Here is a 20,611-nt window from a genome sequence, read left to right on the forward strand (position 1 = left end):
ACCACCTGGCCTCATTAAAGGGGCCCTGAGCAGTGGTTGCCACCAGCCATGGCTCCCAAAAAGAAGGCAGGCAAGGGGGCCAAGGAGCCCGAAGTCAAGAAGAAAGGTGGCAAGAAGGATCTCAGCCTAGCTAAGCCCATGGAAAAGTCTTCAAGCGAGGAGATCCGGGAATTCTACCACATCCAGATCCGTGACCTGGAGGACAGGCTGGCCCGGTGGGTGGGCGGGCAGGTGGGCTGGTCCTGCTGGGTCAGAAGCCCAGCTCAGTGCTGGCTGGTCTGCAGCCTCAGACTCAGCGGGGCAGGTGGTGGCGGGGTGGGGGGGGGGGAGTGCGGTCCTCACATAGGATATCCAGACCCCACCCCAGCCTCAGTTCCCTCATGGGTAACATTGGGAGGTTTCACAGTTTCAAGAAAAAATGAATTTCCCCACCCCATCTCAGCTCCCAGAGTTCCCAGGTCCCAGTGCTAACCACCCCAGGCAACCACCACTTCCCCCTGCCTCACACCTGCATTTTATTAAAAGGCAGAGTCCAATCAGTGGGATGAATTGGAAATGGCTGGCCCCCTGGCAGGCAGGTGCCCAAATGTCCTTCCTTCCACCATCCCCCCCACCCCACAGCTGTGAGCCCCTGAGCTGTGGGCCCCACCAGCTTACCCAGCTGGCCAATCTACTTGTCCACACTGGGCCTGTTTCCCCAAATGTAAATGAGGAATGCTGTCTTCCCACAGCTGTGTGATGTGGGTGGTGGTGTGTGTATCTCTTCTGAGACACATTCACCTGCCGATTTTTCTTAAAACTAGTTTCCTCCGAGTTATGATGCACCAGCCTAGTCTCAGGGAGACCCTTAAAAAGCACACCCCTTTGGTGACAAGAGGGCAGGTTTTCCCCAGATGATGTCGCAGATACAGCTAATGTTGGGATTTTCAAGTTCATGAGGTGGGTCCCATGTTGGCGCTCACTGTGTCCTTAAAATAGCCCCAGGAGAGAGGTCCTGATGTCACCCCCATGGTACAGGCAGGGAGACTGAGGCTCAGGGAGAGGAAGTCACACCCAGGAACGGGCACCAGGATGGGAGTCCTGGCCCCTTGACTTTCCTACACCAAGCTGCCCCCTTGACCCACAGATCAGGTCATTCAGCTTTGCACCCTTTTCTGCCCTGTATGCAGAAGCCCTGTCAAAGGATGTTTGTTGCTTGAGTCAATCAAGAAGTAAAACACATTCCCAAGTAACTTCTATCAGTTACTCTACTGGAAAGCAGAAAATTGGTTATGTGATACTCTTAAAAAGTGACAAGCTTCCCTCAAGCTGAGACACCAGATGGAATGTATTTGGGAAAAATGCGTTTGGGAGACAGTGCATTTTGGCACCTTTGGCACCTACTATTTGACAAGCTCCCCATCAGGCCCTGAAAATACAGAGAGGGAGGAGGTCAGGGGTCTGCCAGGTGGAGAAGATGGACGTGACATCAGGTTTGACTGCCCAATGGACAAGGGCCAACCTACAAGAGGGCACCAAAGAGAGGGTCACACATGCTGCTCAGGGCCAAGAAGGCACCACTGAGAAGGCCACACAGGGGTTCACTCAGAGGACGAGGGTAAGGAGATTACAGGGGCAAAGGCTTGGGATTGCAAAGTACGGAAACATTAAGGAGGGCGCAGAGCTGGTGGTAAGCCTTGTGGTTAAAGAGCCTCAACTTTGGGGTCACACTGACTTGGGTTCCAGTTCTGGTTTTGCCATTTACTAACTCAGAGATGCTTCATGCTTCTGTGCCTCAGTTTCTTCATCTGTAAAATGGGTATAATAATCACAGTACTTACTTCCTTACAGGAACAAATATTGAGTACCTGCTATGTACCAGGCACCATCCTAGGTGTCAGGGACACAGCTATGAATGTAACAGACAGAGGCTCCGCCCTCAGGGAGCTTACATTCTTGAGATATAATGAATGTAAAGCCCTGAGCACAGGCATTGGCTGTAGTCGAGAGCATTGACCTGGCGGCACAGTGGGAGATGAGGCTGAAGCCTCAAATGCTATGGGAGGGTCCAGCGAGCAGCCCAGCTGCATGGAGGCCTGGCTTGCCCAGCCCCCTGGACCTCTGCCCTGTACCTGCCTCAGGTACCAGCGGAAGTGGGATGAGCTGGCTGTGCAGGAGAAGCTGTTCCGCCAGGAGTCTGAGCAGTTGGCCAATAACAAGAAGGAGATCGTGGCCTTCCTCAAGCGCACGCTCAATCAGCGGGTGGATGAGATCGCTGACCTCAACGAGCAGCTCCAAAGTCTGCAGCTGGCCAAGGAGATGGAGAAGGACGCCTTCGAGGCACAGCTAGCCCAGGTGCGTCATGAGTTCCAGGAGACCAAGGACCAGCTCACCACTGAGAACATCATCCTTGGTGAGGGGCACTGGCAGGCGAGCCTGGGGGCACACACCATGGGCACGGGGACTCCCAAACTCTGGCTCTTTGGGCTCAAACCCTAGCTCTCCCACTATCTTTGTGACCTCGGGCAAGCGCTTCTCCCTGACCCTCAGTTTTCTCACCTGAGAAATGGGATAATACACCTACCTTGAGTAACAGCTACATGCTGTTTCCTATACATACCTTCTGTAGTAACTCCCCGCAATCCTGCGAGGCAGGCAATACTACCACCACCTGCCACTTTGGAGGTGAGGAAGCACTTCAAGAAGGTGGGGTGTCTTGCCCAACATCACCCAGCTGGCAAAGGTGGTTTTGAGTTTCAATGACAGCACTGAGTGCCTGGCCCAGAGAAGGTATTCAGATACAGTGGCTGTTGTCACTGTCACTTTCATGAGGTGGGGTGTCAGAGGGAGGCTTCTTGGAGGAGGTGGAGCCTGAACTAGGCTTTGTAAGACGAGTGGAGGAGAGGAAGGGCATTTCAGACTAATTCATAAAGGTGGGCAGGACCATGCACAACAGGTGTGTGGACAGGGGTCTGGCCCTACTGGATCGGCAGGTGTAGGGGGGGCATGGCTCAAGGCCCCTGCTGCCCCCACCCCCGGGACCCTGCCCTCCCATGGCAGCCCCTCACCAGGCCTCTGCCCTGCGGTGGGGCAGGCGGGAAGCTGGCAGCCCTAGAGGAGTTCCGGCTGCAGAAAGAGGAGCTCACAGAGAAGTTCACATTGCTGGAGGACCAGCTACAGAAGCAGGAGAGTGAATACAAGGACTACGTGCACAACCTGGAGAAGAAGTCGGTGCTGGACAAGGACAGGTACGCAGGTCGGGTGTCAGGCGTGGGAGCCCCACTCACTGGGGCCAAGCACAGCCCCGTCCTTGGGCCTTCAACAGCCTCAGCATCTAACTAGGGGGACTGCACTAGCTCACTGACGCCCCAACCTGCTGCTCCTCACAATCCTGGCTGACTTATGGGAGGTGGGATAAAAGACAAGCTCCCAGCTCCAGTTCTCAAGCCGGCATTAGAGAATCCCTGGACTTCCTTTGCCACTTTTTGTGGCTTAAATTATATTTATTTAATAGGCAACAATACATTGATATTGTCCAAAATTCCAAAGGTACAAAGGATCTACAGTAAAAACCTCCTGACTGTGCCCCCGGCCCTTGGGGGATAGAGCATAATAGGGCCCTCAGTGCTCTGGAGACCCCCACATAGGCAGGGGGTGCCTGAGGCCTGCGCCCACCCCCCACCCCCCCACACTCCTACCCACCCGGATTAGACTGAGGAAGGAAATCATCCAGCGCGTGAACTTGGTGGCTTCCGAGTTCCACAAGGTGGCCAAGAACCAGATGTGGGACACGACGAAGCGGGCCATCATGGAGAACAACGCGGTGACCCTGCAGCTGACCAAGGTATCGCGGCAAGGCATGCAGCTGCTACAGGAGAATGAGCGGCTCAGAGGCACCCAGAACAACTTGTGCAAACAGCTGGAGCTGCTCGAGAACTCCCAGAAGGTCATGGCCAGGCACAGCAAAGGCCACCAGAAGGTGTGCCCTCTAGGCACTCATCACGGGGTGTTTGGCACTGAAGGCAGGAGGGAACCCTAGGAGCCTTGCCCTTGAGGCAAATACAGTCCAGCAGGGGTGGATCAGAATCACGAGGGAGGCAGCAGCAAGGGGATGGGGCCCTCCCTGGGAGGCTCTGGCCACATCTCTTGTTTATATTTGGTCTAAAGCCCCCATAACTGGTTGAAGTGGGACCCAACTCTGGGGACCCAGCTGCTGCTAGAGAGACGCTGGGTTCCCAGGGCCTTGGCTGGCCTCTCTGTCCAGCGGGGCAAGCCCTCACTGAGTCCGGAGCTAGGGGAGCGGGGCTGGCTGAGGGTCGATGGCAAGCCCAGGCCACGGCCACCTGCCACACTGCAGATCATCCTCATGCTGACGGAGAAGTGCCGCGAGCAGCAGCAGGGCACGGTGGAGGCCGAGCGGCTCCGCCTTCTGCTGAGCCAACAGGAGCAGGGCCTCCTGCAGCTGCAGAAGGACAACCAGGCACTGAGGTGCGGCCTGCGGAAGGGCGAGCGGCGGGAGCAGGTGGGAACCCATCCCTTTATGGCCGCACGACACGGGCCAGCGACTTCCCCTCTCTGGAGGGGCCTTGAGGCTTCGTCTGTCAAACAGGCTGAGGTCTGGGGCTGGTGAGGGCCCCTGTGGGCTGGAGAGAAAAGGCAGGGCCCATCGCCCTAGAACAGGGAGGTGGCTGACTTGTCCCGGTCCCGGGCCCAGGAGCCAGAGAGACCAGCTGAACCTACAGCTGGAGCAGCAGCAGGCCGAGGTGTGGCGGCTACAGCAGCAGCTGGCAGAAGAGCAGAAGGTTCGGGCAAGCCTGGAGAAGGCCCTGGCCCAGGCCACCTCCTTCCTCCGGGACGTTATGCAGGTGAACTGGAAGGGGGTGCAAGCGGAGGGCGGGCGGGGGTGAGCCAAGGACAGAAACTGCTCAGAGGTAACTGGGCCACTCAGAGACGGCCAGGCCCGAGGCCCCATCTTCCCCTGAGAGACTCCTGGCAAGTCTGTCTTTTTCTGATTCTGCACTTCAGGGGTCCCTTTGAAGTCTCAAAGGAGCTGGATGGAGTCCTCTGAGGCCCTGGAAGGCCTTGGGTCTCAGTCTTCTCATTAGGAGAATGGGTATCCCACCATAGCCAGCAAACACTTTGAGAAAACAGGCCCTGGGGTTAGGGTCTCCCAGAGGTGGGTGCTGGGGCCTGACTTAAGGACCTGGCCCCATGGGCCCACCCCTACCGGCAGATGCAGCCAGACAAGGAGGATGGTGACTTTGATGTAGTGTTCCAGCTGCAGCGCAAGGAGATGCTGCAGCAGCTGCTGGTGATGCTCAGCTCAGCCACGGTCCTGAGCCCCCAGATGGCTGTGTGTTCCCAGGAGAGCCAGCCCTGTGGCCCGCACAAGGAGAGGTGAGTGAGTGACCCTGTGTGACTTCAGAGGAAGCAGCTGTGGGACTTGTCCAAGGGCTGTCCTCAGCTGAGCCTGGGCTGGAAATCTGGCTCCCCAGAGCCTCTCTTGAATCTCAGCTCCTTCACCTGTGAAATGGAGGTGATGACACCACCCTCTCCCCGCAGACGGTCCAGGACCCAGCCACTCAAGACTGGGTCTCTGCTGCAGCAGCTGTCCAGCATCACACCCTACCAGCTTGGGGACCTGGGCCTGGTGCCTCGACGGATCCGCATCCCACCCAACCCTGAGGACCTCAGGCTGCTCTCACACACCACCCGTGTGGGAAACTTACAGGCACATGGCAGCCTTGAGGTGAGGGTGCCAGGGGCCCCAGGGACACCAAGATGGCAACCCTGGGTGCAGATCATGGCTATACCATGCTGTGGCTGTGTGGCCCTGGGGATGTGGCTGGACCTCTCTAAGCCTCCATTTTCCCATCCGTAAAATGGGCTGAAGAAAGGTGTGCCAAGGCCTCAGTGGGATAAGACATGCCCACACATCCCCTGGGATAGGGGATTGCTGGACCTGTGGGCCCCTCCTCCAGAGGCAGGGGGGAGGTGGGAACGCCCTGAGGAGGCCTCAGCTTCCAAGTGGGTACCTTTATTTTTACAGATTCACACCTCTGGTTCTCCAAAAAGGTTCAAAAAGTTTAGTCTTCCTGAAGTTTCCCTACTTTCTAAGTAGGACACAGAGAGACCAACCTCCTCTCCTAGAAATGGACCGTTCCCACTATAGTTGCTCCCTTCAGTCCACAGGTGGCCTGGGGGCAGCCCAGAGAAGAGTTACATAAAAACAGATACCACAGGTCAGCGTGGCACGTCTGTGGATGTGGGTGGGCATGTGGGCACAACAGGCAGACAGGCAGCTGGGTCCACTGGTATCAGGGGCCCAACGAAGGCCCCTGGCTCCTCTCACGGATGTGGTCCAGGAGCAGGTCGGCGGCGCGCTCCAGCAATGGAGGCAGCAGCTCCTGCTCGGCGGGGGAGAAGCGGCCCAGCACATGGGCCTGCACTTCATCCGGGTGTGTCGGGCGCCCGATGCCCACCCGCAGCCGTGGCATTGCCTGTTGGGGAGCCAGAGGGGCCCAGGGAGCTTTGGTGAGGAATGCTGGTGGCCCTGTACCGGCCCACTCAACTCAGTGCGGGACAGAGGGGCAGACTCACATTGGAGTTGAGACAGCTAATACAGGAACGGACTCCATTGTGGCCCCTTCGAGGGATACAAGAGGAGTAGTCAGTGCTTCCTTGGGTCAGTGACCTTCTCCCCATCCCATGCTGAGACTGGGGTCGGCACCCCTACCCTACTCCAACTGGGAGGCCAGCTTCCCTATCCCACCCTGCCCAGCTCAGGGCCTCACCTGGCGCTTCCTCCCAACTTCAGAGCCAGTTTCCCCAGCGGCTTGTCCAGCTCATCATGTACCAGGTAGACTTCCTCAGCAGTCAGCCCGAACAGCTCCGCTTGGCATAGGGAAAAGGGTAGCCCTGGTTACTGCTGATCTGCCCAGGGGGGTTGTCCCTATTCAAGGTTCTCATGAGGAAGGGCCCCAATTAACCCCACTTCATACATAAAGAAACAGGCTCTCACAATCACCCAAGGCCAGACAGAAACTGGAGCTCAACAGGCACCTGGAGCTCCAGGTAAACCCAACTGCCGCTCCCCAGAATCCCCTCTCTGGCCCCTGCACCCTCCAGGCAGCCCACCCCTGGTGCCCTCAACTCACCGGCCCGGGCCACGCTGCGCCCGTTGACGTTCATGAGCCGCCGTGGCCGGAGGAGGACCAGCTGGGCATCACCGAGTGAGGCCAGGGCGAGGTCGGCGGCACAGCGCCGGTCGCGCGCCCAACTCTCCGCCACACCCAGCCGCCGCGCCAGCTGCCCCAGCACCGCCATGCCCACGCTGTGCCGCGTGCTGGGCATTCCAGGGTTCCCCAGCCCGACCACCTGCGGGAGGCACCGGGGAAACTGAAGCCCGATAACTCTACCCATCCTCTATCTCACAGCGGCCTCCGGGGCCCAAAGCAGAGGAAAGTAAACGGAAAGCTGGGCCGGAGTGTGTTAGGGGCTCCAACGGCGGGCCAGGAAATCCCGTAGACTCCAGAAGGCCGAATGGAAACTGGGGCCCCGCAAGGTGGAAGGGTAGGGCCCCCCAGTGTAGGAACGGAGTTCCTGGATGTTTGGAAGCCCACTGAAGCACTAGACCACTTCTAGATAAGAAAACTGAGACAAGAAACTGGGGGGACTTTGCCAAGGAAACAATGGCAAAACTGGAGCTAGTACCCGGAAGCCCCTACGCCGTCCCCAATTCCACTCACCAGCCACCGCTTCCCCGGGGGCCGGGGTTCCAAAATGCATCGGCTCATGGCCCTACTCAGCCACAGTCCCGCGAGCGAGAGGCCCGGCTGCCCCATGCTGCCCCGATTCACGGCCGGACCCCGCCCCCTGACGTCATCCAGCCCTCAACCAATTGCGGCCGCCACCTGTCCAGGGGCGGCTGCCAGCGCCCAATCCCGGGCGGGCCACGCGACCGCCATGCTTCTGAGGGGCGGAAGTGGCGGGGTGGCGGCGGTGTCGGGGTGGTGGCGGTGTCTGGGCGTCTCCGCACATTCCGCGGCGCGACGTCAACGTGTTCTGCGGGATTTGTTGTGGGGCTCGGGGAGCCTATGCTTGGCCTCTGGATGGGGAGGAGGGAACCTGGTTCTGGCCCCAGCTGTGGCCCTGCTTCGCTGCAGAAACCCGGCAAGTTCTTTCCCCGAGGTAGACCTCGACCTCCCCAGCTACTTAAAATTTACTAACCTCCTTCCCGCTGCGTTTGAGATTGGATTCCTTGGAATCCGAGGGCGTGGCTAGGGGGCGGAGCCTGTGGGCGTCCCGGAGATGGTGCCTAGCAACGTTAGCCGTCAGGGCCAGGAGGCAAGCGAGGGCCGTGAGGGAGCCGGCCCAGGCCCCCGAGGTCCTCCTGGAAGGGGCCTCATGACAGACTCTAGAGAGGTGCGTGAGAAAGCTAAAGCGAAGGCAGAGGGTCGAGAGAAAAGAGACCACGTCTGGGTTAGCAAGAAAGGTTTTAAGTATGGAAGAGGCAAAGTCAGTTGTGCAATTCAACAAAGTCCCTGGCCGCTGTGCAAAGAACAGAGGGTTTAGAGCATGTGACTGGTGGGGAGGTCGGAGGGGTGGCCGGAGCTGGCATACAGGCAGAGATGGGATTGACCCAGATGAAAGGAGAGAAGAGGAGGGATTTAAGAAATCTTTAGGAAGTGGGGTAGACAGGACTTAAGGACTGAGGGGACATAGGTCTTTGGCTTGGGTGGTTGATGGAGAAGGTAGACTCACTGCTGTGGGAAAGCCTGGGACAGAAGTCAGGTGTGATGCTCAGTTTGGCCTGGTGGGTGTGAGGGTCCCACAGGATGTGCAAGAAGCTGCTGGTCCCCTAGGGCCTGTGGCTTAGGGCAGGGCCTGGGCTGCAGTTTTGGGTGTCAGTAGCTGGAGGTAGGAGCTGAGGGCAACCAGGAGGAGAGCAGAGGGCGGTGTGACTGTGAGACCTTGTCCATAAGAGCAAGAGGAAGGACTGGAGAGAGTTTAAGGGGAATGGGGCTGGGAGTACCACCAGACCCCAGACTGTGCCTCCTGCCTCCCCATTCTGTGAAATACCTGTGTGTGAGGGGAGTGGGGGTTGTCTCTGAGGTCTGCTCCAGCTTGCTGTCACTTGGTTCCAGGATGTTCTGTGGCTTGACCAGGCTCCCTCACAGCACATCCCAAAGCCATGGGTGATCCCAGTCCTAAAGGGGACCCTACAGCGCATCTTTGGGACCAGCCAGGTGTTCCAGAACTTTGATGATATAAAGTCAAAGTCCACGGGGTTAACAGTGCACCTCAAAGTCAAGGAGTAGTGAGTGACTACCTCATTCTGGGGTCCCAGTTTCCTACCCTGCACAACCACTGACTGACACAGTGTGCAGCCATGGGCCAGTTACTCCCCCTCCCTGGGCTTCAGTGAGCTCAGCTGTATAACAGGGCTCTTCCACCTCAACAGATAAAAGGCTGCTGGCCTGAAGGAGCTCCAAGAATGCCCTCCTGTCCCTGGGTCTCTGTCTACCCCTCTTGTCTCTCTACCCAAGATCCACCCCACCCCAACCCACTCCCGAAGCCCCAGCTGTATGCCCTGGGTTGGTCCCGAGTCAAGGCCAGCCGTTCTGCCTGTGCCCCTGCCCGCAGCTACCATCAAGGCCATCAGTGCTTGGAGCAAGAAGACTGGGAGGTGGCCGTGCTGTTCTTCTCCCGTGCCCTCCACCTGGACTCCCAGCTGGTGAGGGAGAGGGCCTGGGTAGGCATGGGCACTTGCTGATACACACTTCCCCCTCACTGTCCTACCTGTCAGTCCCCTCCCCTCAGGGCCACCAAGTCCCTGCTGGTAGCTGAGCGTCAAGCCTCAGGGCTGACTGTGGGGAGGGGAATGCAGCCTGGGTCCCCTTTCCCTCAGGTAGAATTCTATGCCTTAAGAGCCGAGGCCTACATCCATCTCTGTGACTTCTCCTCGGCTGCCCAGAACCTGCGAAGGGCCTACTCCCAGGCAGACAACACCAACTACCTGGAGCGGCTCACCTTTGTGCTTTATCTGAAGGTGCTGGGGCTGCCCCAGGCCCACACAAGACACCCACCTCTCACCCCTGCCTGCTGGCTCCTCCCCCAGCTATGGGGGGCTTTCCTTGCTCCTGGGACCAGCTCTGACTCCCTGGGGACCTCCTTGTCTCTGTGTCTATATCCCCATCTGCTGCCCCTCCCATGACCTCTTCCACATCCCAACTTGGTTTACTGCGAGGGCTGGGTTCAGTTTTGTTCAATAGAGCTTTCTGCAGTAATGATGATGGTCACCCATCACTGTCCAGTCTGGTAGCCATTGGCCACAAGAAAACTGTTGAGCCCTTGAAATGTGGTGAGTGTGACTGAGGAACTCATTTTAAAATTGTATGTAATATTAATCACTTTGAATATGTATAGCCACAGGAAGCTGGTGGCTATTGTACTGGGCAGCACAGGCCTAGAGTCTGGAGGCTCTAAGCACTAAAAAGGTAATGATGCCCCGCATTTGCAATGCAAAATAAAGATGATATTAAACCATAAGATACCAGCAAAGTCCTGACTTTTTTTCCCATTTTGACAAATTGGATGTCTTTGTTTTTAATGTCAATAATTATTCAATTATGGAAAATAAACTTTCTTAAAACCAGACCACACACTTAATCTGTCTGTTGGGGTCCTGAGTCCAGTCGTGCTGCTTCCTGTGTGACCCTGGAAAGGTTACTTCACCTCTCTGAGCCTCAGTTCTTCATCTAACCTCGGTATGTTAGCTAGACCCAGTAAGATAACAAGTTCAGTTATTTAACACGAGGCTTGGCACCCAGAGCCATGGTCGAGGCTGGAGACTGTTACTGTTAGATCTGCTGTTCTTGTCTGCCTCCCAGATTTTCTCTCTTTTTCTCTGTTCCTATGTCAGTATTGCTGTCTCTCTCCCCAACTATATATTCCTGCCTCTTGCTGTCTCCCCAGCTCTGTATCTCTCTCCATCTCTATGTCTCTGTCTCTTAAAATCTCTCCCATATCTAGAGGGCTCTGTCCCTGTCTCTTATCTCTGCCCCTTTCCCTCACCCCCCCCCCACAATGTTACCGCCCTCCATCTCGTGGGTGCTGCAGGGCCCAGGTCGTAAGCAGAAGTCACTGGTCTCTGTGTCCCCAGGGCCAGTGCCTGTTTGAGCAATGTGCCTTTCTGGATGCCCTGAATGTCTTCTCGCAAGCCTCTGAGCTCCAGCCTGAGAAGTCCTGCTTCCGTTATCGATGGTAAGCACCCTGGCCCATCCTCCTGGCCTTCGTTCTCCCAAGCAGCCCCTTCCTGCCCCTCCCACCCGGCAGACAGAGCACCTCCGCCCTCTGCCCTCAGCATGGCCTGTCTCCTGGCTCTCAGACGGCATCATGAATGCCTCTCCTTCGTCACCAAGGAGGTAAAGTATGGCACAACCAATCCTGATGTCTACATCCTCCGGGCCAGGCTCTACAACTTCTTCCAGAAGGTAGAGCGGGGAGGGCGGGGCCAAGGGTGGTCCCCTGCCTGTCTGGGTGCTGAGATTACAGGAGATGGCTAGGCTGTCAGCCAGCCCTGAAGCCACATCCCCAAGTGTGGTGGGGGCACTGTCCTCCCTGGGCAGAGGCCCCGACCGCGCTGACCACTCATGCCCAGTCAGGTAGTTGTTCCACTGTCACTCAGCCCTGGCTCTGTGCCAGGCCTGCGCCGGCCCCAGAAACCATGAGGTGAGAGACCTCTGCCATCCCTGCCCACACTTCCCAGCCCAAGGGAGCCAGCCCTAAACAGATAATTACACAAAGAATGATTTTGCAATTGCATGAAGCACCATCAGGGGCCCCCAGGCATCCATTAGATAGAAGACTGGGTCACAAGGGAGAAGGGACTGCAGGAATAAGGTGGGGTCTTGTGAACCCAGGAGGACCCTGACTGCTTCCTGGGGACAGCTGGAGCTCCAAAGGGTGCTCCCTAGGACGATGGATTTAGGAAAGATCCTTCAGGCTGCCAGGGGAGATATGGGCTGGGGAGGGGGGCAAGTATGGAGACCAGTAACCTGGGTGCCATCCATCTGGAGAGAAGGGGGCTGGGGAGTGTCCACAAGGGTGGTGAGGAGGGGGCAAGCCCCACAGACCTTTGAAAGCAGGACCAAAGACTGACTGGTGGGTGAGCACAAGGGTAAGGGAGGCACCCAGAACAATGCCTAGTGTTCCAGCTTAGCCTGGGTGCTAGGGGCTGGGAGGGGACTCAGGACCGGGAGGAACGAGGTGGGCTGATTGGATGGGGCTCACCTCAGCTCACCAGGTGGGGTGCCCTGAAAGTGCTGGAACCATGACCCTCCCTATGCTGGGAGCTGGGCTTCTGTGGCCCACAGATGAGTCAGCGGGAGGTCTCCTTCGAAGGATGGTGACTAGTAATTATGGATGATTATTGTTGACTGTTGGGATTTTAGCTGCTTCCTGTGATGCAAAGTCACGTTCTAAATGCTTTACTCATGTTTATCTCTAAGGTTGGCAGTAACCCTTGGAGGTAGGTACAAGCCATTGTACTCTTTTCACAAATGAGGTCCAGAGGGCCTAGGAAACTTGCCCAAGGTCACACAGCCAGTTCTCAGTGGTGCTGCCCTTGAACCAAGTCCACCTATTCCAAAGCCTTGCCCCAGCCTCTGTGATGTTCCCCCTCCCAACTTCTACTCATACCTGTTGTCCACACTGCCTCACTCACCCTCCAACCAATTACCCTCCAGGACATGGGGTGCTTGCTAAAACTGTTTGTTGACTGACTGACTGACATCCCCACCCAGTGGAAGGCATTTGCCTGGGGATATTTTCTGCTCATGCCCAAGCCTGCATCTGCTCTTGGTTAGAGTTGTTTTTGGCTTAAAGGTCAGGGGAATGGAGGAGGGTGTACGGAGGATAGGGAGGACATGACAGTCACGGTCAGGGTACCAAATCCTCCCCTGACCTTGAATGAGCCTCAAAGAAGTCCTCCAAGGAGGAGGCATTAATAACCTCATTCTACATTCTGATCTGGCTCACCTGAGGTTACATCTGGAAAGGGCCAGTACAAATGGGGCCTTGGACGGGATTTTCCCACAATGCCCCCTTCCTCCTTCAAGAGACAGAAGAGGCAGAACAGCAATGTGGGACCACTGAAGATGGGTGACATGTTGCTGGCCTGCCCAGAGAAGGGCCTCAGCAGGGGCCTGCCTCCCCACACTGGGCAGGACAGGGTTCAGCTTGGCCTGCACCCCTGATGCCCTCCCTGGCCCCCTGCAGCCCAACCTCTGCTATCAAGACCTACACAGTGCCTTGCTGTTGGACCCCAAGCACCCACAGGCCAAGGTGCTGCTCAAGGTGATGGTGGGCCAGGCCCAGCAGGCTCGCCAAGATGCTGGGATCCTGGCCGTGCAGGGCAAGCTGCAACACGCACTGCAGTGCATCAACTGTGCCATCGAGAACAACCCTCTAGACCCCAGCCTCTTTGTCTTCCGGTACTTGGTGGGGAGATGTTTGTCTTGGGTCCCAGGCCCTGCCCTGCCTCAGAGGTTCTGTGTGATCTCAGGAGAGCCCTTGACTGTTCCCAGGCCTCAGTCTCCCCACCTAGCCTCTAATAATCTTTCCCTATTCCTCACTGGGGTCAAGGGATCGTGGGAGGTGGTCTCTGCTACTGCCCCTGGAAGAAGGACAGGCAGCAGCCTGTTAACCCAGGAATCCTGGACCCCCAGGCCTGCTGAGCAGTTTACACTGGAAGGCTCAGCCCAGCTCAGTGGACGGGGCTTGGGTTTGAATCTAGGCCCTTTCCCCCAAAAAAGGACTCACCACCTCATTCTGGGCCATCTAACTTCATTAAGCCTGGGTTCTTTCATAAACACTGGAGGTGAAACATCTGTCCTGTGTACAAAAAGTCCTTAGCATAAAGGCTGGCACACACATGGCTCCCAAAAACAAAGAAGGAATCTATTTTTAAGAAAAGTAAAATTACCAGTGGCTAGCAGGTTCTCTGACTGGCAATCCAGGAGCCCCACAGGCCAAACTAGTGCATGAAGTGCCCCCCACCCCCACCCCTACCTCCACAAGTCATAGGGCCTGGAGCCACAGCCACTTGCACAGCCACCCCTAGTGGGTGGGGGCACTTTGGCCCTCATGTCCCTCCCCCACAGGGGCATCATGTACCGACGGCTCCGGGAGTTTGATGCTGCCGTGGAGGACTTCCTGAGAGCACTGGACATGATGACCGAGTCCCAGAAGGAGTTGGTGCAGCAGGCGCAGCGCCAACTGCTGCTGGCCTACAACGACTTCGCGGTGCACTGCTACATGCAGGGCGCCTACCAGGAGAGTGTGCTTCTGCTCAACAAGGCGCTCAAGGACGAGCAGAAGGAGAAAGGCCTCTATATCAACCGCGGCGGTGAGCTGGGTCGGGCTGCCTCGGCGTGTGCCCCTCATCCGCCTATGGCCTGGGCTCCTCCCTTGAGGGCCCTGAGGGAGGGAGAGAAGGCGGGAAAGAGGGAACACTTAAGAGTCTCGGTGTCCCACAGATACTTTGAGAAATGTTGCCTTAGATAATCTGGCTACAGGCCTTCAAAGTGCACGGGATCATTCAGCTGGGAAAAGGTGCCCAGAGGCACGGAAACCTCTGCAACAGCCCACAGGTGTTATCAGCCGCCAATTGCGGGCCCCGCCCCCTGGGGGTGGAGCAGGCTGGGCTGGGGCTCCTGGGCCCTGGGATTGGGGGCCCACCCAGCTCCTGCCCCTGGTCCCCGGTCTCCAGATTGCTTCTTCCAGCTGGGCAACCTGACCTTTGCTGAGGCGGACTACCAGCAGGCGCTGGCGTTGAGCCCGAGGGACGAGGGCGCCAACCTGCGAATGGGCCTGCTGCAGGAGAAGTTGGGCTTCTGCGAGCAGAGAAGCAGGTGCGCGCGGTCTGTGGGCGGGGCCGGGGGCGGGCCGGGCCGGGCCGGGGGCGGGGCTGGGCCAGGGCCTGGGAGCGTTTGGGATGTAGCCTCCTGCTGAGATCCCGGGGTCAAGATGTCGCTGCTCTCCCACATAAGTCTCTCAAATATCGATGTTATTTACCAAGTTTTCACTAAAAATCCTTCACCTCACTTTTTCTCTATTGTTATGGTAACTTCGCTTTCAGTAACAGATAACTCAGAACATGAAAGATCCTTCAAGTATCTACCTCCCAAAGCCTCTCCTACCCCTATACGTTTAGCGAAGATTCCTCCAGATTGATTTCTAGGCATATATTAACAGCTGCTATCATTTTACAAAAGTGAGATCATGCTAAGCTGATCTTTTACCTGCTTTTTTACTTCCCACGGCATTATAGGACTACCTCATTCTCTTTTATTGTTTGAAAGTATTCCATTCTGTGGCAGTCCCACAATTAATGTCTTTAGACAACAGTCTACTGATGAACATTTGGGCTGTTTTCAGTTTTTTATTATAAATAATGCGGTAATGAGCACTCAGGACATATGTTTTCATGCATTCATACTAATAATGCCGTAATTAGATTGCTAGAAGTTAAATTGTTGGGTTAAAGAGTGTGGAATTTTAATATTTTAAAAGGTAATACCCAATTGTTCTTTAAAAACAATGAACTAATATAAACTTCCCCCCATAAAGGAGAGTCTTGGTTTCCCCAAGCCTCCCTACCATAGAGTATTAAGACTGTTTTTCAACTTTGCTAATCTAGTGAGCACAAAAAATGCTTTTGCTGTGGATTGATTTTGCATATTTAAATTGCCATTGCAGTACAGCATCCTTCGTAAAGCCATTATGGCCTGCCCAAATATTTTGCTCATTTTGCTATTAAATTGCTCATTAAAATAATCTTTTTGGTGATGAGTTCTTTGTAGGCTAGGAAAATTAGCTTATCATCTGCTCTGTGTGGCAAAATATATCTTCCCTCTTTACTGCTTTCCTTTGTGGTGTTTTTGCTACTTAATACCACAAATTAACCACAGTCAAATAATTTTTTTCATTTTTACCTCCTGGGTTTATGACATTCTCAGAAAGGCCTTCGCTACTCCAAGATTATAAAAATGTCCACTTACATTGGAGTTTTACACTAGCATTTAAGTGTTTGGTCCATCAAGATGGGGATGGTGGCAGGGAGCAGAGACCAGCCTGGTTTTGCCCAAACTCCCCAGTGAGGTCCAGAAACCTCCATCCCCTCAAGGTGGCCCAGCTCAGAGCAGCCTGTGGCCCACCCTGTCCTGCAGGCAGTTCCAGAAGGCAGAGAGCCACTTCTCAGTGGCCATCCAGCACAATCCCCAGAAGGCCCAGTACTACCTGTACCGTGCCAGAAGCCGGCAGCTCTTGCAGAACATTTTTGGGGCCCGCCAGGATGTTGCCACTGTCCTGCTCCTTGACCCCAAGCTACCAAAGGTATGTTCCTGCCGGGCCAGGAGAGTGGACTTCAGAGTCAATACCCCTAGCTGCCTAAAGATACTTCCTGTCCCCAAAAGAAATCTGCTTTCCTAGCAGTAGTAAGAGCTGCTGATGCCGGAGCCTTTTCCATGTGCCAGGCACGGTTCTAACCACTTCAGCTTGCATCTACCTGTTTAACCCTCTTCAGCAGGTAGCATTGTTATCACAGAGCAAAGAGGGTAAGGCTCAGAGAAGTCAGTACCCTTGGCCCAGGTCATACAGCATGCAGCTCAGACTGTCATCTGGCTGGCTCCAGAACCCCTGGGCAGACTCACCACCAGCCCTCCCTCAGAGAATCTGATAGTTCTGGGCAAAAGGGCCCTGCCCTTTAAAAGTGACAATCTGTAAACCCTTCCTCCTTCAGCGCAGAGAAGGGACTCTGCGAGGACAGGGCGGCTCCACACCTCTGCCCCCGTCCTGGCCCACACCTGACTCCGGTCACCCTCTTTCCTGGCAGGTGCTCCCGCTGATGGCCAGTCTCTTCCCTGGCATGTCAGTGGAGGAGGTGCTTGGCAGCCAGGTGGCCCACCTGGCCAGGTTGCTGCTGGATCGGGCGGTGGAGAGCAGCCTGCAGGCCAGCACCCCTCAAGATATCATGCGGTAAGTTTCTCCAGCAGGCCCCCCGAGGCCAGGGGAGGGGGAACGGCTGAGGCTCAAGGCACCTCTGGCCCCGAATGCCTTCTTAGGCCACTGGCCTGTCCTGGGGATGGTGGAGTGAGTCAGGGAGGCCTACCCAGCACTCTGGGGTCTTGGTTGGCAGGCAGCTCAAGGAGCAGGAACTAGAGCACCAGAAGGCCCAGGCCCTGTGGCTCTCGTGGAAGCTGGAACAGCCCTTGTTCGAGACCTCCAAAGAGCGGGAGGCCACTCGCCAGTCCCTGCAGGCAAAGCCAGAACGCCCAGAGTTAGAGGCTGAGGCCCCTGAGGAGAAAGAGGTGAGTGGGCCGCACACCAGGGCTGGGTGTCCTTAAGGTCTGGGGTCGAGTGGACCCCAAGCCAGGGCTGAGGGAGGCAGGCTGGCTAGAGACTGGCTTCTGGGCCCAGCTCTGCCACCACTCAGCTGTGTGACTTGGGCTGGGGACATCTTGCTGTGAGACAGGGATGGTACCCATCAGGGGTACACCTGAAGGAGAGCATGTGAGGATGTGGGCCCCTCACAGAGAAAGGCCTTCCCACCCTTTGTCCACCCTCACCTTCATGAATTCTGCTGTGTGCACTGGCCACTTGTGCGGAATTTTCTTCACTCTTAAATTCATTTCTAAAAACTTTTTATTGAATGGAACATAAATATAGAAAAGTACACAAATCATAAGTGAACTGTTGGATGAATTTTCACAAACCAAGTTCTCCAGATCAAGAAAGAACACATCCCCAGCTCCCCAGAAGCCCCTCGGGCCCCCTTCTAGGCCCCTCCCTCAGCTCAGTGCACCCCACGAGGCTGCTCTGATTCCTAACACCATAGATAAGCGGGCCTGTTCTTTCCAACGGAGAACAAACATGGCATGCCCTCTGCCTCTGGCTTCTTTCATTAAGCAGCCAAGTTTGTGAGATGCATGCAAGCCGCCTGCTCCTTCTCATTACTGTGGACAGTTCCATCCTGTGAATACCCCACAATTTATTTATCCACTTGACCGCTGACAGACAGCAAGTATATTTGTGTTCAAAGGAGACTTTATGCCATTAAAATAAATGGGGTACCAGCATCTTTTGCTAGAAATGGAAAAAGTGAGCTCTATGTTTTCCTAGCTCACATTGGAATACAGAAGTACAGAACTTGAGTCTGTGTAACCAGCTGAGTCACAGTGGGCTCCCTCCCTCAGGGAGGTGGTGTGTCTGCCCTGCAGCTCTGCCGGCCCCCCATCTCCCTCCCACACATTCCCCTCACCTGTAGGTATGGCCAGCAGCCAAGAGCCTGGCTGTGGAGTCCCTGCTTCTCTGCAGCTTAGCTCAGTGCCCTGGGCAGGTGCAAGTTCCCTCCCAGATGTGCAGGGGATGAAGCACATGAGGACAGAGAAGCTCCTGTTTCTCCCAAGCTATTCCCCAGGGTGTAGCCCTGTTTACAGACGCCTGCCCAACACTGGAACTATTCTGCATTTTGCAAATGGGGAAACAGAGACCCCAGCAGCCCCTTGATGCTGCTTTCCTCACAGCAACACACCTGACTAGCTTGGCCACCCCTTCCTGTCCAACCTCTCCATGTCCCCATCCAGCCCTAACCTGCCACCCTCAGGGAGTCCAGAGCTGCGGCTACTGGCCCAGGACCTCTTGCAGCCTGTGACCGCCCAGCCTGTCTCTTGCCCTAGGAGGAGAAGCTGGAGCTGGCCCCCAGCAAGGAGAGGTCCCTGACCGACAGCTATGTTGACCAGACCTCTTCGGGCTCCGTCTGGGGCTGTAAGTCCCCCTGTAAGATCTAAGTGAGCCAAAGCAGCAGGGCAGGCAACAGTCAGGGGTCAGAGACTCCTGCGGATTTGGGCTCCACTGCTTACAGCTGTGTGACTACGAGACGGGGGTACTCATCCCAGCTGTGCAGAGGGCATAGGGAGCCCTTGGCGATGCCCATTGCACTGCCTGGGAGGCCAGCTCTCACTGCGGGGCAGAGTTGCTGCCTGCTCCCCCCTCAGTCCTGCCCCTTTTCTCTCTGCCCCCTTGACCTCTCCCTGAAATAAGCCCACCAACCTTGTGCACAACCAGGGAGCTTTTACCCCCAATTCTGCCAGGCACCAGCGTGGATGGGGCAAAAGTGAAACACCCAGGAATGCTGCTCAGAGTCCTCACAGCAGCTGTGGGTGGTCGGGGGGAGGGATGGAAGCGGCAGCCGCCAGCCCCCTTCCTGCCATCCAGCAAATGCGTCAAGCGTCCCGGGGCTGGGCCTGTGCTGGACGCTGGTTACAGCATGAATGGCACAGTCCATGCCCCAGGGAGGAGCTCTTGGTCCTGAAGGGAAGAAGGCACACAAGGAAACACAGAAGCAGGACGGTGGAGATGTACTGTGGAGGGAAGTCTAGGGGGCTGTGGGTGCATTTAGCCCCCTTTAGGGGGTCAGGGAGGGCTTTCAAGACCCGGGAGAAAAGGGGTTAGCCGCGCATGGGAGGGGTGGAGCAGGAGCAACTGCTGCAGGCAGGGGGGCAGGGCCCTGCAGGCTGTCGGTGGCGGCTGGAACGCAGAGGGCAAGGGGCGGCCAGCAGAGTAGAGGCCAGGCCTGGGCAAGCGGGACCCTCGGTATCTCCCCCTTATCTCACAGCCCTGACCCACCTGCAGGGCCCAGGGTGCCGGGAGGGCTGGGTGGGCGTGATCTGGCAGGACTTCCCCTTGGCCTTGCAAGGCCTCCGGGATATGGGCAAGGGTGAGGCTTGGAAGCCTGCCTTTCCCGGAGCTGTCTGGGGAAGGCAGCCTGACAGGCGCTCTCGGCACATCCTTCCCAGGCAGGACCACATCCATCTCAGAAATGGAGATGTCCACTACCGGCCAGGAATACAGGAGCACCTCGACCACTGCTGTGACATTCTCCAACTCCTCACTGCTAAGGACACAGTCCTCAGACTTGGGGTACAACAGGGAAGACCTAAGCCTGAGCCACAGCCCTAGAAAATCCAAATATGCCCAGGGCCAGAGCTGGAGGCCCGGCGGGACCGAGGCCACCCAGAGCCGGAGGCCCAGCAAGACTGAGGCTGCCCACGTCCAGAGCCAGAGGCCCAGCAGGACTGAGGCTGCCCAGGCTGAGAGCCAGAGGCCCAGCAAGACTGAAGCCACCCAGGGCTCAAAGCAGAGGTTCAGAAAGGCCAAGGGTGCCTGTGGCTGGAGCTGGGGATTCAGAAAGGCTGATGCCACACAGGACCAGAGCTGGGGACTGATCCAAAGTGCCAGCAAGACCAAGACTTTTGATGACCCAAGTTGGAGCCCCTGCAACACTGAGGTCACCCAAGGCCAGGGCCAGAGCCAGAGGCCCAGCAAGTCCAAGGCTTCCCAGAGCTGGAGCCCAGAGCGTGAGCCCAGGCTCCAGCAAGACCAAGGTCACCGGGGGACTGAGCCCAAGTCTCAGCGATACCCAGGGCCTGAAATAGAACCCCAGCCCTAGCAGTCACCCTGCTCTCCGAAGGGAACACCCAGCCCCCTCTCTTCTTGCCAGGGATTGGAGAGAGTCTGACCCCCACAACACACTGGCACTCAGCAAAGCAGCCTCCTTCCAGAGCAATGA

The 20,611-nt window shown here is 56.5% G+C and overlaps 3 protein-coding genes across 9 annotated transcripts; 2 read left to right on the forward strand and 1 right to left on the reverse strand.

The window, feature by feature from the left end:
• The first annotated feature begins 19 nt into the window (after positions 1–19).
• CFAP157 (cilia and flagella associated protein 157) lies at positions 20–6,165 on the forward strand. Its single transcript, XM_074362278.1, has 9 exons — positions 20–215; positions 2,121–2,392; positions 3,074–3,227; positions 3,691–3,958; positions 4,337–4,467; positions 4,694–4,844; positions 5,213–5,376; positions 5,542–5,728; positions 6,029–6,165. The coding sequence occupies exons 1-9, from the start codon at positions 49–51 to the stop codon at positions 6,098–6,100; spliced, it is 1,566 nt and encodes a 521-aa protein (XP_074218379.1). The 5' UTR covers positions 20–48; the 3' UTR covers positions 6,101–6,165.
• On the reverse strand, positions 6,051–7,870 carry PTRH1 (peptidyl-tRNA hydrolase 1 homolog). Of its 2 annotated transcripts, none has more exons than XM_045513835.2 (5): positions 7,728–7,870; positions 7,137–7,356; positions 6,774–6,873; positions 6,580–6,625; positions 6,051–6,386 (listed from the first exon to the last, which is right to left on the reverse strand). In XM_045513835.2, exons 1-5 carry the CDS (start codon positions 7,821–7,823, stop codon positions 6,297–6,299), a joined length of 552 nt encoding a protein of 183 aa, XP_045369791.2. In that variant the 5' UTR covers positions 7,824–7,870; the 3' UTR covers positions 6,051–6,296. The 2 variants fall into 2 exon arrangements, with proteins under 2 accessions (XP_045369791.2, XP_010949449.2); XM_010951147.3 differs by having other exon boundaries at positions 6,051–6,479.
• TTC16 (tetratricopeptide repeat domain 16) lies at positions 7,822–20,561 on the forward strand. Of its 6 annotated transcripts, none has more exons than XM_074362275.1 (14): positions 7,822–8,169; positions 9,126–9,298; positions 9,625–9,715; positions 9,890–10,030; positions 11,144–11,244; positions 11,345–11,405; positions 13,261–13,475; positions 14,145–14,389; positions 14,753–14,894; positions 16,212–16,377; positions 16,877–17,019; positions 17,180–17,351; positions 18,720–18,807; positions 19,839–20,561. In XM_074362275.1, the coding sequence occupies exons 1-14, from the start codon at positions 7,822–7,824 to the stop codon at positions 20,489–20,491; spliced, it is 2,739 nt and encodes a 912-aa protein (XP_074218376.1). In that variant the 3' UTR covers positions 20,492–20,561. The 6 variants fall into 6 exon arrangements, with proteins under 6 accessions (XP_074218376.1, XP_074218374.1, XP_074218373.1 ...); XM_074362276.1 differs by having other exon boundaries at positions 8,029–8,403; positions 11,345–11,474; XM_074362271.1 differs by having other exon boundaries at positions 8,029–8,403.
• The last annotated feature ends 50 nt before the right edge of the window (positions 20,562–20,611 follow it).

The sequence above is a fragment of the Camelus bactrianus genome, chromosome 4, assembly GCF_048773025.1.
Source record: "Camelus bactrianus isolate YW-2024 breed Bactrian camel chromosome 4, ASM4877302v1, whole genome shotgun sequence".
Lineage (NCBI taxonomy): Eukaryota > Metazoa > Chordata > Mammalia > Artiodactyla > Camelidae > Camelus > Camelus bactrianus.